A 16731-nucleotide genomic window follows, 5' to 3' on the forward strand; every position below is an offset into this window, starting at 1 on the left:
TTAGTGCGTTGGGGACTGTCATGCGAGAGGTCTTGGGTTTGATCCCTGCCTGTACCACCTGATGTTTTATTCACGGGTGCAGCCTCTTGCGAGGAATTGACAAATTCTATTAGAGTAATTCTTGTCAATAAAAAGTGCTTTCTAAAAATAGCCGTTCGGATTTGGCATATAAATTGTAGGTCCCTCCATCCCTGCCATTACTTGCACACAGGAATGGTTGTGAGTTGTAAGTTACAAGGCCCTGGTTCTCTACGGACTGTTGCGCCACCAAATTGTTTTATTTATTTTAAAGCTTGAGTATAAATCTCATATCTGGGCTGGTGCTCCTGCAACTAACTTAAGCCTCTTGGACAGTATTAAACTAAGAGCATTCAGATTGGTTGGTAATATTACCATCATAAGATCATTTACGTTGCTTGAACATAGTCGAAATGTTTCTTGTCTCACCTTAACGGTTTGTACTCTAGAGAAATAGCCAGTTGCATTCCTCCCCTTGAACACTTTAACCGTAACATTAGCACTTCTATTATTATTTAATCCTCTCTTTGCTCAAATTCTTCAAAAGCATCAGCGAATACGATATTTTTCTGTTGATTTGTACTTCCGTGATAAGAAGTATACAAATCTAAATAAATAAAATTGGTTGGCGCAACAGTCCCTTGTGAACCAGGACCTAGTGACTTACAACTCTCAACCATTCCTGTGTGCGAGTACTGTTTTCAGGAATGGAAGGGACCAACAATTTTAGGCCGAATCCGAACGGCTAATTTGAGAAAGCACTTTTTCATAACAAGAATTACTCTTGAAGAATTTGTCAATTCCTCGCAAGAAGCAGTACCCGCGAAAATTAATTTTTTTTAAATTAAGGTGGCACAGGCAGGGATTGAACCCAAGGCCCCTTGCATGACAGTGCAACGCATCATGCCACGGGTACTACAAATACTACTATACAAGCATTTCAGCATTTCAAAATATTTAAAATCATTACATTTTTCGAAAAGGTTTTGTTACTGGGAATGAAATTTCACTTTAATAATGGGTTTTGTTGGTTTTAACTTAAATCTAACTTCAAAATTAATGTATCACGTCAGGTTTTTAAGATATTACTATTGAAAATTCGAAACTATACGAATATAAGGCTTTTTGAGGCAATCTGAATTTTTGAAGTAGCTTTTTTTGTCACATGATGGGTTCCAAATCTTTAATCCTGTTCTTTCTGTTTTGTTCAATATAATACTTAAATATATACAAATAATGTTAAAAACAGGTATTTTTAAAACTTGATCAAATAGTTAAAATCAAAGTTTTGTTTCGAAATCAGCAATACAAAATTAACTCCAAAAAAATTATCATTCAAAGTTTGTTCAATTTACTTCGAATAGAGCCAATGAAAGACTCATAACTATTGATAGCTTTCCGAAACTAATAAAATGTTTAAATTGTTTCTTGTAATTTTATTTTTGAGGAGACATTCTTTGAAAACCTAATGTGGTGCCTGGAGAACAGTTGTTAAAAATCTGGAAATAGAAAAGAAACCGTTTTCAGACCACATGCCGCTTTGTATATCCTTTACTAACGGGAAATAAAATAAAATGCACGACTGGGTCGCACGAACTTGCTCCTGTATGCAAAAAGTCTGTTTAAAAAAGTACCTATAGAAGATTTTAAAATATACCTGTAAAATAAGTTTGTCTTCAAAGATATAAATGCCATTAGATTTTTCAAAAAAAAACGAGCAATTCATCCCAAGACACAAATATACTTGTAAGCGTACTTAACGAAAACAATTGTTTATGTTTTCAAATATTTCGTTCAAAACTTTTTTCCTTTGAATTGTCTTATTTTAATTTCATATTAGAAAAAACAGGATGGAAAGTAAATTATCGGAAGATAAGAAAGAGGAAGAATATGTATGTTTAAATTGTAAAGTGATCGTTTATTGGTTGTGTAGTTAGGTAGGTGTCTAAAACGAACATAGAATAGTTCTCTTGGCGTGCTCAGCTTTATGCCGATAGATAGATAATGACATGTTTATGATGATAGTGAAAGAATGTTATTGGTACGTATAAGGTACTTACTACAACCCAATCACATTTCTTCTTTCCTACAAGTTTTCAGCGCAAACATGGAGCTATTACGTTCAGTTTATTTTTTTCGTTAAAGTACAAGAAATTGCTATTCATGTGTTGGTTCGGTCAGGCTCTTGTGCTCTTCTTAAAGAGTAATATTTTAAAATCATATATACAAAAGTACCAAGATATTAATTCAACATATAATCCGATGCAGTGGTGCTACACGGCCCTAATAGTTATAGTTATAAAAATACATAAATGTGTACCAAATGCATTAATTTGGATAAAAGATAAGAAATTAATTCAAATTTTGTCAAAATAATTTACTTAAATAATTTAAAAAAATATTTTAAGATTCAAAATTCCACCTGAAAAATAAGTTTGTCTTCAAAAATTTAAATGCTATTTTATAAATCAAAAACCCTTAATTTTCAAATTTATTTTTTATATATAAATTTTAAAATATGTTTGGTATGCAGTTGTAAAGTAATTGTAAATATACGCTATACATTTGAATTTTGTAAAAATGTTGGTCCGTTTTTAAGATATCGAATTTTGAAAAAAAAAATTATATTTTTTTAAAAAATCCAAAAAAAGAAAAATTGCATTTTTCTTAATCAAATAATGTTTAGGCACGATAAGAGCTTATTCAGAAAAAAAATTATTAAAATCAGTTCATAAGTTGCTGAGAAAATTAAAAAAACAAAATTACGGTTATAGGAGCAGTACCTTTCCTGAGAAATACAAAAATATGTTTTTCTTATTAAAAGAAGCCAAGTCAAAAAATAAAATTTTAGAGAAAATTTAAAAAAAAATCTATCGGTTTGTTTTTGAGAAAATTCGAATTTTCGTTTTTTACCAGAAAAATTGTTAGTTTTGATCTTTAAAAAAAATGAAAAAAACGCCTAACGCGAATCTGCTCAAAACCTTAACTTCAAAGTTTGAACTCAATCGACCCAATGGCTTAGGCTGTAGGAGCGTGGACAGACAGACAAAACCGACCGGACTGAATCGCGGGGATCGACTTCTCTACCATCGTAATATCATGTTTGATTAAAATCTCGAGTTCGAAATTTTGCACGAATGCAAAACTTGCCATATAGTTCCTATATTTCGCAAGTAAAAATTAAACCAATGTACAGATGCAACTGATTCCCAAACTACGCTGGTCAAACGAATATGCATCCAACTATAGAACACGTTTAGATGGAATTTGATGATGGAACAATATGACGCAAGCCTGAACAAAATTGGAAAAAGCATTAAAGGACCATACCATATACCGAATAACAGTCAAAAATAAAATGCACGACTGGGTCGCACGAACTTGCTCCTGTATGCAAAGAGTCTGTTTAAAAAAGTACTTATATGAGATTTAAAAATATACCTGTAAAATAAGTTTGGCTTCAAAGATATAAATGCCATTTGAATTGTCAAAAAAACCGCACGATCTTTGTATATGAAAACCATAGTACTCTCATGAGCAAAAACTTTTAGGGCGACCAGATGCCGAGTAGTTGGCGTGGCGTTAGTATCGAAAGTGGAGAAATTCAGCGGGAGCGAGAGAAAAATATTATTTCTATTCCCATAAGCAGACAGCAGAAAAAGGGAGATAATTAATTTCCGACCCAAAAAGTTTACACAATTTCCTTCATTCTATTTGAGTCTATCCCCGTATAAGTTTTCACATAAAGAGCTTCCATATGAAGGTTGATGAATTTGTTTTTGTTTTATTTATATCAATGCAGTTCATATAACAAACAAAATGGCTTAATATTGTATCTAATAAGGGGATGAAACAAACTTTGGCATGCTTAAGTCAGCTGTTTAGGATCTTTTACCGATATTTGTTTTTATTTACATTCATTAGTCTGCTTTTACTTGGGTACGATCTTTGTATATGAAAAATGGTTTCTATTATGTATAAAGCTACGATGCGATTCATGTAGATTCAACTTGTTCCTTAAAAGCTTTTTTCCTTTAGATAGCTTTATTGTAATTTCATATTAGAAGAACCAGGATGGAAAATAAATAAGATAAGAAGGAGGCAGACCATGAATGTTTAAATTGCAAGGCGATCGCCTATTGGTTGTGTAGTTAGGTAGCAGGTAGATGTCTAAAACGACCATAGAATAGTTCACTTGGCGTGCTTAGCTTTATGCAGATAAAGAGATAAGGACATGTTTATGATGATAATGAAGGAATGCTATTGGTGGCTAGAAGGTACATACTACATTCCTTCATAAGTTTTCAGCGAAAAACATGGAGTTATTACGTTCAGTCTATTTTTTTCACTAAAGTTTTAAAAAACAAGCATACGAACAAGTACAAGAAATTGCTGTTCATGTGTTGTTTACAGTCAGGCTTTTGTGCGTTTGGGATTTTAGTTATGAAGTGACACGTAAGCAGTAGTTGTAGAAGTCGGACGTAATACCTTTATAAATAGGTACAATGTTTATGCGTTGAAAAAGTGATTCTAATAGAAAATACATATACTCTCTCTGGCCAGTTTCTTTAACTTGTAGGTATACTAAGTATTTATTTTTTTATATTTTTTATTCATGTGTGAGACAACCTTATTCGTAAAGAATAATATTTTAAAATCATATATACAAAGTTACCAAGATAATACTTCTTGATAGACTCTTTAAAATAGATTGTTGATTAAATATATCATATAAATGTGTACCAAATGTATTAATTTGGATGAAAGATAGGAATGTAATTACAATTTTGTCAAAATAATGCGCTCTTTCGGGCTCATGCACATTAAAAATATTTTAAAAAATAATATTTTAAGATTCAAAATTTTACCTGAAAAATAAGTTTGTCTTCAAAAATTTAAATGCCATTTTATAAATAAAAAAACCGTTGATTTTTCAAATTTTTTTTTTGAAAATCGTTAGAGCGGTTTTTTTTTAAATTAATTTTTTATATATAAAATTTTCCAATTCTGTTCTAAAAATATTTTTGGAATGCAGTTGTTTAGTGATTGTAAATATACGTCTTACGTTTGAGTTTCGTAAAAAATTGTTGACCCGTTTTTGAGATATAGAGTTTTGAAAAATAAAAATTCAATATTTTTTAAAAAATCCAAACGATTAAAAATTGTCTTTTTGTTAATCAAATATTGTTAAGGCAATATGGGAGCTTATTGAGAAAAAAAATTATTAAAATCAGTTCATAAGTTGCTGAGAAAATTAAAAAACAAAATAACGGTTCTATGAGCGGTACCTTTCCTGAGCAATACAAAAATATGGTTTTCTTATAAAAAGAAGCCAAGTTAAAAAATAAAATTTTAAAGAAAATTTAAAAAAAATCTATCGGTTTGTTTTTGAGAAAATTCGAATTTTCGGTTTTTGACCAAAAAAATTGTATGGGGGCCACTGTTAGTTTCGATCTTAAAAAAAAAATGAAAAAAACGCCTAACGCGAATCTGCTCAAAACCTTAACTTCTAAGTTTGAACTCAATCGACCCAATGGTTTAGGCTGTAGGAGCGTGGACAGACAGACAAAACCGACCGGACGGAATCGCGGGACCCACTTTTTTCGACTTCTCTACCATCGTAATATCATGTTTGATTAAAATCTCGAGTTCGAAATTTTGCACGAATGCAAAACTTGCCATATAGTTCCTATATGTCGCAAGTAAAAACTGAATATAGAGAACCTTGGTTTGACAAGGAATGCATGCAGGCGAGAAGCCTTTCTTACGCTTATCGCATATCGAAAGTATAATAAATATTTTTCGAAAGACCGTTACGTGGAGTATTATCAGAATTATAAACTTCTCTGCCTAAAAAAAAAAAGACTATTCAGAAGCCCAAGCACATCAGCTTGTAAAGTGTAACAAGTCGTCTGAGTTTTGGAAACTTGTCCAAAAACTTAATGGAACAAAATTTACTACTAGCCCGGATCTTAATTCAAATAGACTTGATGATATATTTCGAACTATTTCGAACAATTGTTAAACTCAAATGCACCCAATAAGTTTCTGAATCAGTATGCCAAACATGGCTTCAAAAATAATATGGTGGGTGCTCCAATTTCAAAGGAAGGAGTGTTTATATCGATAAACAACTAAAAGGATCGAAAGGCTGTGGGCTCAGATGTTATAACCGCAGAATTCTACAGATATGGTACAGAAACTCTTGTTGTTTCTCTAACAGCAGTATTCAACCAAATCTTTGAGGAAGGAACCATCCCAAATCAGTTCAGCGATTCCTTGATTTTTGCAATCCACAAGATGGGAAGCACTGAAGTTTGGGAAAACTACAGAGGAATCTCGTTTTTGATCTTGTCATACTCTTCAATTATGCTCAGTCGTTTAAATAAATGAATACATTTTAATAATCTGCTAAGCGAGTTCTAAGCTGGCTTCAGATCGGGATACTCCACCGTCGATCACATTTTTGTACTCCGCTCGATTGCTGACTCATTTCTATCGAGAAATAAGAAACTTTTTGCATTTTTTGTTGATTTTAAAGCTGCGTTCGCCACCGTCGATCGCAATAACCTATTTTACAAGCTTTTCCAGATAAGAATATCACTTAAATTCGATACAGTACTGCCAAATTTATACAAGCCTACCAAAGCATTAATATTGGTATGGAATAACCAATGCTTATCAGAATGGTTCCAAACGAAATCGGGAGTTAGACAGGGCTGTGCCCTCAGTCCAAGATTGTTTGCACTCTCCATTGATGATATAGTCGAGGCATTACCAGCAGGAATCGATTACGCAGGCGTTAACATTAAAGCTCTTCTTTTCGCTGACGACATTGTTTGGCTCACATATACTCCGCAGTCCCTTCAGCTAATGATAAATAAACTTGCTGAATATTGTAAAAGGTGGAACCTATTTGTTTAAAACCTACTTAAATAAATCCAATGTGATGGTTTTTAAGAATGCCTGTGGAAGGTCAGGTGGAAGTAAGCAATGTAACTATAATGGTGAAAAAGGGGAGTTGGTGAAAGAATACAAATTTGTAGGAGTCTGCTTTACTAAGAACTTAGTATGGAAAAACATCTCACTGATAAACTTGTTAAGGCGAAACAGCTATAAACGTAGAGTGGAAGCAATGCTTAAATAATAAGGAAATTACGCATGCTAGTAAATTCAGGGTCTTTGAAGCTATATCGGAATCAGTTATGTTTTATGCCGCGCAAGCTTGGGGAGGTTGAAATATGAACAAGTGAAAAAACTGCTCAGATTTTACATAAAACGGATTTTCCACCTTCCTTCGAGTACGCCAAACTAGTTCTGGATATGCCAACTTATCGTCTTCCAAAGAAAGTAGTTCTTCAAACAATCTAATCCCGAATTGGAAGGTTTAAAGACTAGATAGAACGAGCCGAGTAGGTGGATGTTGACCTAATCTATAGTAACCTTACCTCTTGGAAGCCAACTTTATTTCGACTAATAGCTTCCTTCCGAGATACCATCGAACAAATTTCATCCATTTTCCGGGTAAGAGGAGAATGTTTAGGTAGTCTTTAAGGTTTTCAATTGTTTTGCTAAACTTTTTTCCGTATACACTTTTCGGAAAGTAGTTTTCATTTTCAGAAATACATTAAGTTTTTTTTCGATTACCCAAACAACTTTTATTTGTTCAATACTTGTTAACAGTCAAAACAATAAACGGATTTAAATGATCGATTAAGACTCACCTTGTAGTAATCCAGCGTTGTAAAGTTGTTATAACAGGGTACATTATACAACATATTCTACTGGTGGCGTTTACCAAAACACCCACACCTCCAATTCCACTTCAATTATCCCAAAAGCTTTACGTGTACCAACTAAGTTCCACTTAAAATTGATGTTAATTTTGAAAATATGTATATTTTTGAAACAAAGACTTATTACTTCACTTCTATCTAAATAACTTTAGACTACATAAATGACATTAACTTTTCAAAATCATTTTCAATAACAATCATAAATAAGTATTTTTTCCCGTCGGCAAAACGTCACCTAGTTAAATAATTTATTCACTGTGTCAAACATCCGTCAATTAAGAACACCAACATGAATTACGGCGAATAATTAAAATTCATTTATGGCCTTAACACTTCCGAAATAAGAGAGCATGACAAAAGAAGAACGCACATCACATTAAATAATCATATGAAACAAAAATAAGTGAATATGAGATGTGATGACCCACATTTGACACTTCAAAATGCACTCCTGCGATCTTATGTAACTCAGACGGAACTAATGCTTAGATATGTTTGTTTTTTATTAATTCCGTTCTGTTTGAAAAATGATCCATGTATTTTGAAATGAAGCACTCAATTTGTCATCCAGTTGTCCGTTGTCGTCGTCTACACCGTCCGTCGGTAGGTCGTTTATCGACGATATGGCTTTAAATCGTTTTGTTTAGTTGATGAGTTTGGTATTGGAATAGATGGCGTGGCGTGGCGTGTCGTGTCGTCATTCGAATTCCTCGATTCTTGTCAAAAAAATTAATGAACAAGTGTGTCATTGTTTAATTTGTATCTTTATATGTTTTTATTTTGATGATTAATTTAGCCTAAAACTGTTGACATGCATAAAGACACACAAAACTGTATATTCCTTTGGGATGAATTTAAAATTAATCAAATGTGTTGACAACAAATAAAAAAGAAACACAACTGTCACTGTCATGCGAACAACACACCATTCAGCGGAACAAACGCGAAACAATTGAGCACAAACTGCGGAAACTGTTTTGGTTTGGTTGATCTATCCATACACAACAACAACAACACATGTACATATTACACATCGGCGCGACGGACAGCGATGACTATGAGACCGCACGAATGGGGCGATTTTGCATGTGAGATCTAAAAGCTGAGAGCCTCCTGTCAAGCCTGCCTTCGGGTAGCACAAGTCAATACTACTGTGGTTAGGGCACACACTGCGTACAGCACCAGCGCCAGCGCAGCGTAGCGTCGTCGTCTTTTGTATACCGTCTGTACTGTCAGTCGGAAGTGGTCAGCGTCAATTGGCCGTATATGTGCGGAATCTAGCGATACTTAATTTGTGTCTTAAAGTTTGGTTTCTTTTTAATGTTCTGGAAGGTAAACATAGAGTAGCATTTAGGATATAAGCTGTAGGCCTGGGTATAGTATAGTCTGGCCTATACGCAACGTTTTATTTTTTCTGATATGCTTGCTTGCATAGAGTGACTGACATGACAGTTCTGTTAAATGTCACTTTAAGCGCAAGGTAAAGAGAAGCACAGTTTTGTACATAGACCAAGAGAGAGAGAGAGAGAAAGAGCTTTTTTAATGTTGGGGAGATTCATCTATTTTTTGTTATACAGAGGGCGTTGATGATGTTTATGGTGTTTTAAGATTTCTTTGATTGTATTGTGTTGTATGTTTCTGGAAATTGTGTTTGAATATAAATGTTAAATAGATAGAGGGTTGAATTAGACGCATGAGTGAAATATTGAGTGATTTTAATATTCATCCATCAAAAGTGAGTCTTCTTCATTTGTAGATGCAAATGTGTATTCTATTTGGTCAACAGAAAAAGGTGGAGGATTTATTTTGACAAAAAAAAAATTTGAAAGAATATAATTATTTAGATGTTAAAACTTTGAATAAGACGTATCAATATTAAATTTCGAAGATTGTGTAAAAATAGGTCATAAGAGCAAGTTAATAAAATGTAAGGATTAGGTATTTAAAAATAATTCATTAAATACGAATTTTTGAAATGACATAGTTTTGCGTATGTTTCTAACTTTAGGCACGTTAAATCCTACGGGTTAACAATTTTTCAAAATAAATACAACATATTTAAATAGTTTAAATAAACCATTTAAAGAAAATTTAAATCAACGTTTATTTATTTCCGAATGGTCTACATTGTTTAAAGGTGTTCTTTTTAAAGCTTAAAACTTTTTTAATGGCATATAAACCAGACGATTTCACTAAATCACATTAAGGAGTATCTTTTTGCATTATAATTCAAATTTAACTTTTGATATAATTATATGATCGCCACATATGCTTCGGGTATTATCTAATCTAGAGGTCCAATTTTTGGTGACTTTTTGTCAACATCTGTGGTCGTTATATATTGTCCTCCAAGTAGTCAATCTTTTCTTCACATATACTTACAGAAAACAGTCAAGCTGGGTTAAATCCCAAAAGATTTCTATAATAAACCAAGTATGGCACGAGCTATGTGACATTTTGCACCGTCTTGTTGAAAAAACAGCTCCTGTACATCATGATTCTTCAGTTGATAAACGAAAAAACAGTAATCATATCTCTCTGTTGGTTAATACGGAACTACAATAAGTTTTTGTGGATGCATCAGTATCTAACTTCATTTCTTAGCAAAATTAGCTTATACGAATTTCGAACAGAACCAGTTGTTTGAAAGCCTAGTTCCGGTGGCAAGATTTTTGTCCGAAACCCAATTTTTACTAAGTTTCGTTTTTAATTTTTCTTAGACCATTAGCTAAGGTTACCTATATCTAGAGATATCTAGAATCGAGCATTAATGTTTACCAATATTGTGTAGTAAAAAAAGTGACAGTTGGATTATTATAAGCATTTGACAGACTGTTAAATACATTGCAGCAAAATTTTAAACAGTCTATTGTTAATGTTTTAACAATTTACTAATTAGCAAAATTGTAAGCCTTCCTCTTCTTTTTTTTCTAACTAGTTAATTGGTAATTGGCTTTTATAAAAAAAATGAGCATCCAAACATGTCTAAAAAGTGACAGTTAATGAAAATAAACAAAGCAAATACGCTTAAACGGACCTATTAATTGGAATTCCCAACTGTTGACCGATGGACCACTCGATCTACTGTTCTTATAAGAATAATTGTACAGATGTTATATGGATTTAAAGAATAGCTTAAAGTAAAAATGGGTTTAACCTAAGCAAAATTCTGAGGGATGATATGTTAAAATCCTTTAAAATTAACTTAACAATTTACTAAAAAGTTTTGCGCAAATATCTTATTGCTAAAATATTCATGTCGAAAATTAATTTTTACCAACTTTTTAGTATTTTTTTGTTTGATTTTTGATTTAAAAAACCGGTACTTCAATTTTCTTCAAAATCCTACCGGATGTCAAAAGCATAAGCCTTCATTGCATAAAATTATTTTGGATGTTAAATCATTCTTTGTTCTTAAAATATTCAAAGTGATAAATATTTTTTTCCAGTTCTTTTATTGAAATTTATATAAAAAAGCGTTGATTTTTTTTAAGTTATACTCGGTTCGTATCATTCTATTATCTAAGAATGCTACGATCGTTGCCAATGACACTCCTTTTGTAAGCTCGATTGATAGAGCCAATTTGCTTGCAGCACAGTTTGCTGTTAATTTGATGATGCAAATGAGTGACATGACTCCTCCTGTACTTTAAAGCGTAAACTATGCCATGGGACGAATATTCTTTCGCACTCAGATCCGCTGGTCCGTCTTCCCGAAAGCCGAATCCTCCTCCCCCTTTAATAGGATCAAAATTGGGATTCTCCCCAAAAATAACCCACTGGCTATACACTTCGGTAATCAGGCCGGCACTCATTTATGGAGCTGTCGTATGGTGGACCGCACTGGACAAGATGGTAAATCTAAATAAGCTCATTAAAGTCCAGCGGTCAGCAGGTATGTGCATCACAGGAGCACTTCGCACAACACCAACCGCAGCACTGGAAGTGCTTTTAAACCTAACACCACTTGACATCTTCTCTAAAAAGCTGGCTGCCAACTCATGTGTAAGGCTTAGAGCCACCTCTCAATGGACCAGTAACAATACTGGACATACAACTATTCTAGACAATTTCAGATCTATCCCAGATCGCTTAGACTATACCACCCCAAAAATGGTATTTGGTAAAAGATTCCATGTGTCCATCCCTTCAAGATCCTCCTGGGAAGAAGAGGGACCCCTGGAAGACGATGCGGTACACTTCTATACTGACGGTTCAAAGACCGATCACGGAGTTGGAAGTGGTATCTTTTCAGAACAACTGAATTTCAGTCTATCCAATAAACTTCCCAATCAATGTAGTGTATTCCAGGCAGAAGTAATGGCAATTAAAGAAGCACTGTCCTGGCTCAAAGAAAACGTTATATCTTGTAAGGATATACAAATCTTCTCAGACAGCCAAGCCGCTCTTAAATCTCTCTCGAACAGTCCACGATTGTCAATCATCTCTGAATGAGATGACGGAACACTTTAACATTCACCTCATTTGGGTGCCGGGCCACAGAGACATTCCGGGAAATTGCAAAGCCGATGAGCTCGCCAAAAACGGAACACTTCTGCCTTATGTTAGACAAAAACATAACATAGGAACACCACTTGCTACATGCAAGTATCTTCTCAAGCCATATGCTCTAGAAACAACAAATGCTAGATGGTCACAAAGTACCACCTGCCTAGCAACCAAGCAAATATGGCCAAGTATTGACTTAAAACGGCCAAAAAGCTTGTTATCACTGAGCAGACAAAGTATAAGCTCTACAATTGGAGTAATAACGGGACACTGCCTCATAGGAAGACATGCTCTGAGGCTAGGGGTCTACACAAATGACTTCTGTAGAAGCTGCATGGACGAGGAGGAAGAGGAAACAGTCCAACACTTCTGTGTACATGTCCAGCACTCTCCATTAGAAGCAATAACTTTCTCGGTAATCCCTTCTTCGATAACACCAGTGAACTGGCAACGATTGACACAAAACCTCTCTCTAACTTTATTAAAAGTACAAAATGGTTTGTTTAAATTCATTACTCTCCCATGAGTAACCTCATTAGTGGTATCACAATGGACCCATGAGGTCTACGTGTGTCAATGACATCTGGACAGCCAGTCCAACCTAACCATACCTTGTAGCTCATCCATTAGAAAAACTGAGATCAGTACGCCAAATAGTTTTTTTTCTTTTAAATTAATAATGAATTTCAAGTTTTTCAATTCTATTTGTAATACCAATATTTGGCCACCAGAGACTTAAGTAAAAGAATTTACATAAATTCTTTTAAACCTTTGATAAAATTTGATTATTCAAATGTCCCTGTTTACGCTGCTGATATCTCTACTCCATCTTATCTTGTCGTACTCCAACATGATCTGGAATCAAAAGATTTCTGGTCTTTGTAAAAAATATGTGTAAGACTACGTCTTTGTCCACTGGTGATCTCATCGTTTATCTCACCGAACATTGGAATAAAGTTGTACATCGTTTTGGAGAAAGTAAGATTATTGCACTTGATATTTCAAAGGCATTCGAAAGAGTTTGGCATTAAGCTCTCTTAACGAAAATGCGTGCTTTTGAAATGCTTGAAATTACTTTACGGACCATTCAATTCAAGTAGTATTGGATGAATTCAAAGCTCATATCCACAATATAAACGCTGGTGTGCCCCAGGGTTCCGTTTTGTCTCCAACTCTGTTCCTCATAAATGATCTTTTTTCTGAAACTTCTAAACCACTACATTGTTTCGCTGATGACAATACCCTCTGCTTTTCATATTCGTTTTTATATTCTCATCCTTGTTCTTCAGATGTGGACTACCAATGGTAGCGTATGATAAGCTTATTAAATTTTGATCTTGACAGCATTGTTCAATGGCGAATCGAAAACCGTGTAGAATTTAATGCTTCGAAAATTCAATGCTGTCTCAATACCACATTCCATGAGTGGCACTTTCATCAAGGAGACTGAACAACTATCAGTCCTAGGTATGTGCATCACCAACCACTTGTTCTGAAGTGATCACATATTTGACAACGCCAAAAGTGTCAAGGTTTTCTCCGACGAACGATACAAGAAGTTTTTTAAACCCTCTGATCTGGCTATAGTTTACAAAGCTTCTTTTCATCCTAAACTCTAGTACAACTCTCATATTTGGGCTAGTGCTCTAATAACGTACTAGAGTCTTCTGAATAGAATTGAAAAAAAAGCTCTTAAAATGATTGGAGATCGTTCTCTTATAGAGACGTTTGCTTCTCTTGAACACCGCCGCAAGGTCTCATGTTTACAATGATCTATTGAAATAACCAGTTGCATTCTTCCCCTTAAACAATTTAACCGTAATACCAGTACTGCTAGGAATGCCCATCAGTTTACCCCAGAGTCTAATTTCGGACGTACTGTTAAGTACAGAGATTCTTTCTTTGAACGCACTACACGAATGTGCAATGCTTTAAGTATCTTATGTCTTTATAGTTAACTAACATTTTTTTGAGAGTGCTTTCAAGACGTGTTTGTCCTATTTCCTATATAAAAACATTTATATCAAGTCGATATCTCTACTGGTGATAAGGTTATGGACGACAAGAATAGCTTCCTCAACGTATCGGCGGTTGCGCGTTTGAACGTACAAATACAAGCACACAGCCATTGATCTTTAAATCTTTGATTTAGATTTCAGAGATCTTGAAACGCTTAGAAAAGTCAAACATTTTAATTCGACAGTTCGAACCAATTGCAAACACAACATTTGAAAAGGAAAACTACGAGTATATATATTTCATACTTCAAATGAAACAAAATTCAGTAATGATTTCTTTGTCTTTAGATTTTTAACATAATGTCTTGACTGATGTGTAATCATTGCATTGCATTCCATCTGGAACTTCAACGGCAGCGTATATTCAGTTCATTTAATCCCAACTTCGACAGCAATGCGGAATTATTAATCATGCAGAATTGAATGCTTCCAAAACTCAATGCTGTCTCCTGTTGTTACCGACCCCTAAATGACACTTTCCATATGAGCAGAACTTGCATCGAAGAAACTAAACAACTTTAAGTACTCGGTATGTATATCACAGATCACCTCTCATGCAATGGTCACATATACGATATTGACAACAATGCTGCTAGGTACTTAGGACTTTTCCGACAATGCAAGAAATTCGTTAGCCCTTATGATCGGCTGTAATTTACAAAGCCTTCGTTTGTTTTAGCTTGAATAAAACTTTTCATATTTCTCGCACTTCCAGAAATGCTCATCATTTCACCCTTGAGTTCGATTTCGGAAGTGCTGTTAAGTTCAAGGATTCTTTTTTAAACCGCACTTTGAGAATGTGGTATGCTTTGGCCAACTCTTTTTAACCCTTCCATTTTGATATTCAGAATTTTAAGACCAATGTGCACTGGTTTCTCCTCTTGAATTCTTTTCATTTTTCTTACACTCTCATCGTGTTTTAATAAAAACATATTAAGGGTATTAATAACCCGTTAAGTGAATGTAAAATATTTTTAAAAAATTATTTTTCAAAGAGATACAAAATAAGGTATATGAACATTTTTATTTCCGTTTTGTATGAATAAAACAAGTCGCCTTAAAAATGTCCAATATGAACATTAACTAGAGTAGCCCGGCTTTCAAAAATAAGATGACTCCACGGGAAATTTAGCTAAACAGAAGCTTCAAGATAATTGTGTATAAACATTTTTCGTTGATTGAATATAATATTCAAAGGGTTCAACTATTATTGCTAAACTGTCTTACTCAAAGATCAAAACACGATCTTTATACTAATGCATTTAAAATTGTTGAAATCAAAGTCTATACCCTATTGTAAAAGAAATTTAGAAAAACTCAGACGTTTCATACTCAAAATGTTCAGATTTTCAAAAGTACAATAGGAGCATATAAGACTGTGGTCTCTAAAGGTATATCCTTTTGAGGTTTCATCATTTTATCCCGCCTTTAATTAAGTATATAAAAACCTCAAATTTTCGACATACTTATCTGTCTCTTTAAGTTGAAAAAGGAAATTCAGTAATTAGGCGTTACATTGAGTATAACGTGAGTTCCGTCTTAAAAATTTTAGAACATATAAAATTCCTTTAACTTTTTCCAAGACTCTGTTGTAGTTGTTTCGTAGAAATTGAAGAAAAATATCACAAAGGTTTCAGAAATATGTTTTTTTTTAAATACCTTCAGAGAGCTAGCTTCAATTCAGAACAGCATCTCCATCATCACATAAGGTCACACAAAAATCTAACTTACTAAACATTTTTGACATGTTTAGTCAATAGAAACTAATGCCCTTTAAAAAATTTTAATAACGGTGCGAGAAAAGATTTCCTACGAAATTAAAAAAACAAGTTTGCCAAATTTCTGGCCAAAAAATTCTGTGATCCATATACTCATATAAGATGCAAATAACGTCACGGTTGATTAAACCAAATCCACATACCAAAAGGACTACAAGGGATTTTCTTGGTATCAATATGGGTTCATCCTTGGATGACGATGATGATGATGATGATGAAGATGATGATGGCGAGACAATGAACACAACATTCATAATTCGCAACCATAACAACATACGGCCAATGGATATGTTGGCTAAAACTTGGTTGTCGTCGTCGTGTCGCGTCGGTCAGTCGCTCGTCCTCATTCGATGAGCAGCATATGGATATAAGTAAGTTGCCTTCTTAAAACCAGCCAAATGCCCAAAAGCATGAATGCATCCCTGGACCTTGGGCTTGGGTGATGCTGGATTTTGGCAGGCTATGAAACACATTCACTGACTTTCTTGGCTAATTGAGCAATTTTTTCTTAAGGTGATGTTGTCGTCTGGGCGAATTTTAAAAATACATCAAGAAAAAAAAAAGAAGGAATGAAAACAAAAGTCTGTCGCGACATTTGGCTGTGTTCCTTTC

General features: G+C 34.0%; 1 protein-coding gene across 1 annotated transcript in view; it reads right to left on the bottom strand.

Annotated features, from left to right (window-relative positions):
• LOC129939443 (developmental protein eyes absent) overlaps positions 1–8436 on the bottom strand; it is a 153845-nt gene extending 145409 nt beyond the window's left edge. The window contains exon 1 of the mRNA XM_056047460.1: positions 7743–8436. Coding sequence (XP_055903435.1) covers positions 7743–7796 — 54 coding nt within the window. The 5' untranslated portion in view covers positions 7797–8436. The remainder of the gene's footprint in view (positions 1–7742) is intronic.
• Positions 8437–16731: the final 8295 nt, after the last annotated feature.

The sequence above is a fragment of the Eupeodes corollae genome, chromosome 1 (assembly GCF_945859685.1).
Source record: "Eupeodes corollae chromosome 1, idEupCoro1.1, whole genome shotgun sequence".
Lineage (NCBI taxonomy): Eukaryota > Metazoa > Arthropoda > Insecta > Diptera > Syrphidae > Eupeodes > Eupeodes corollae.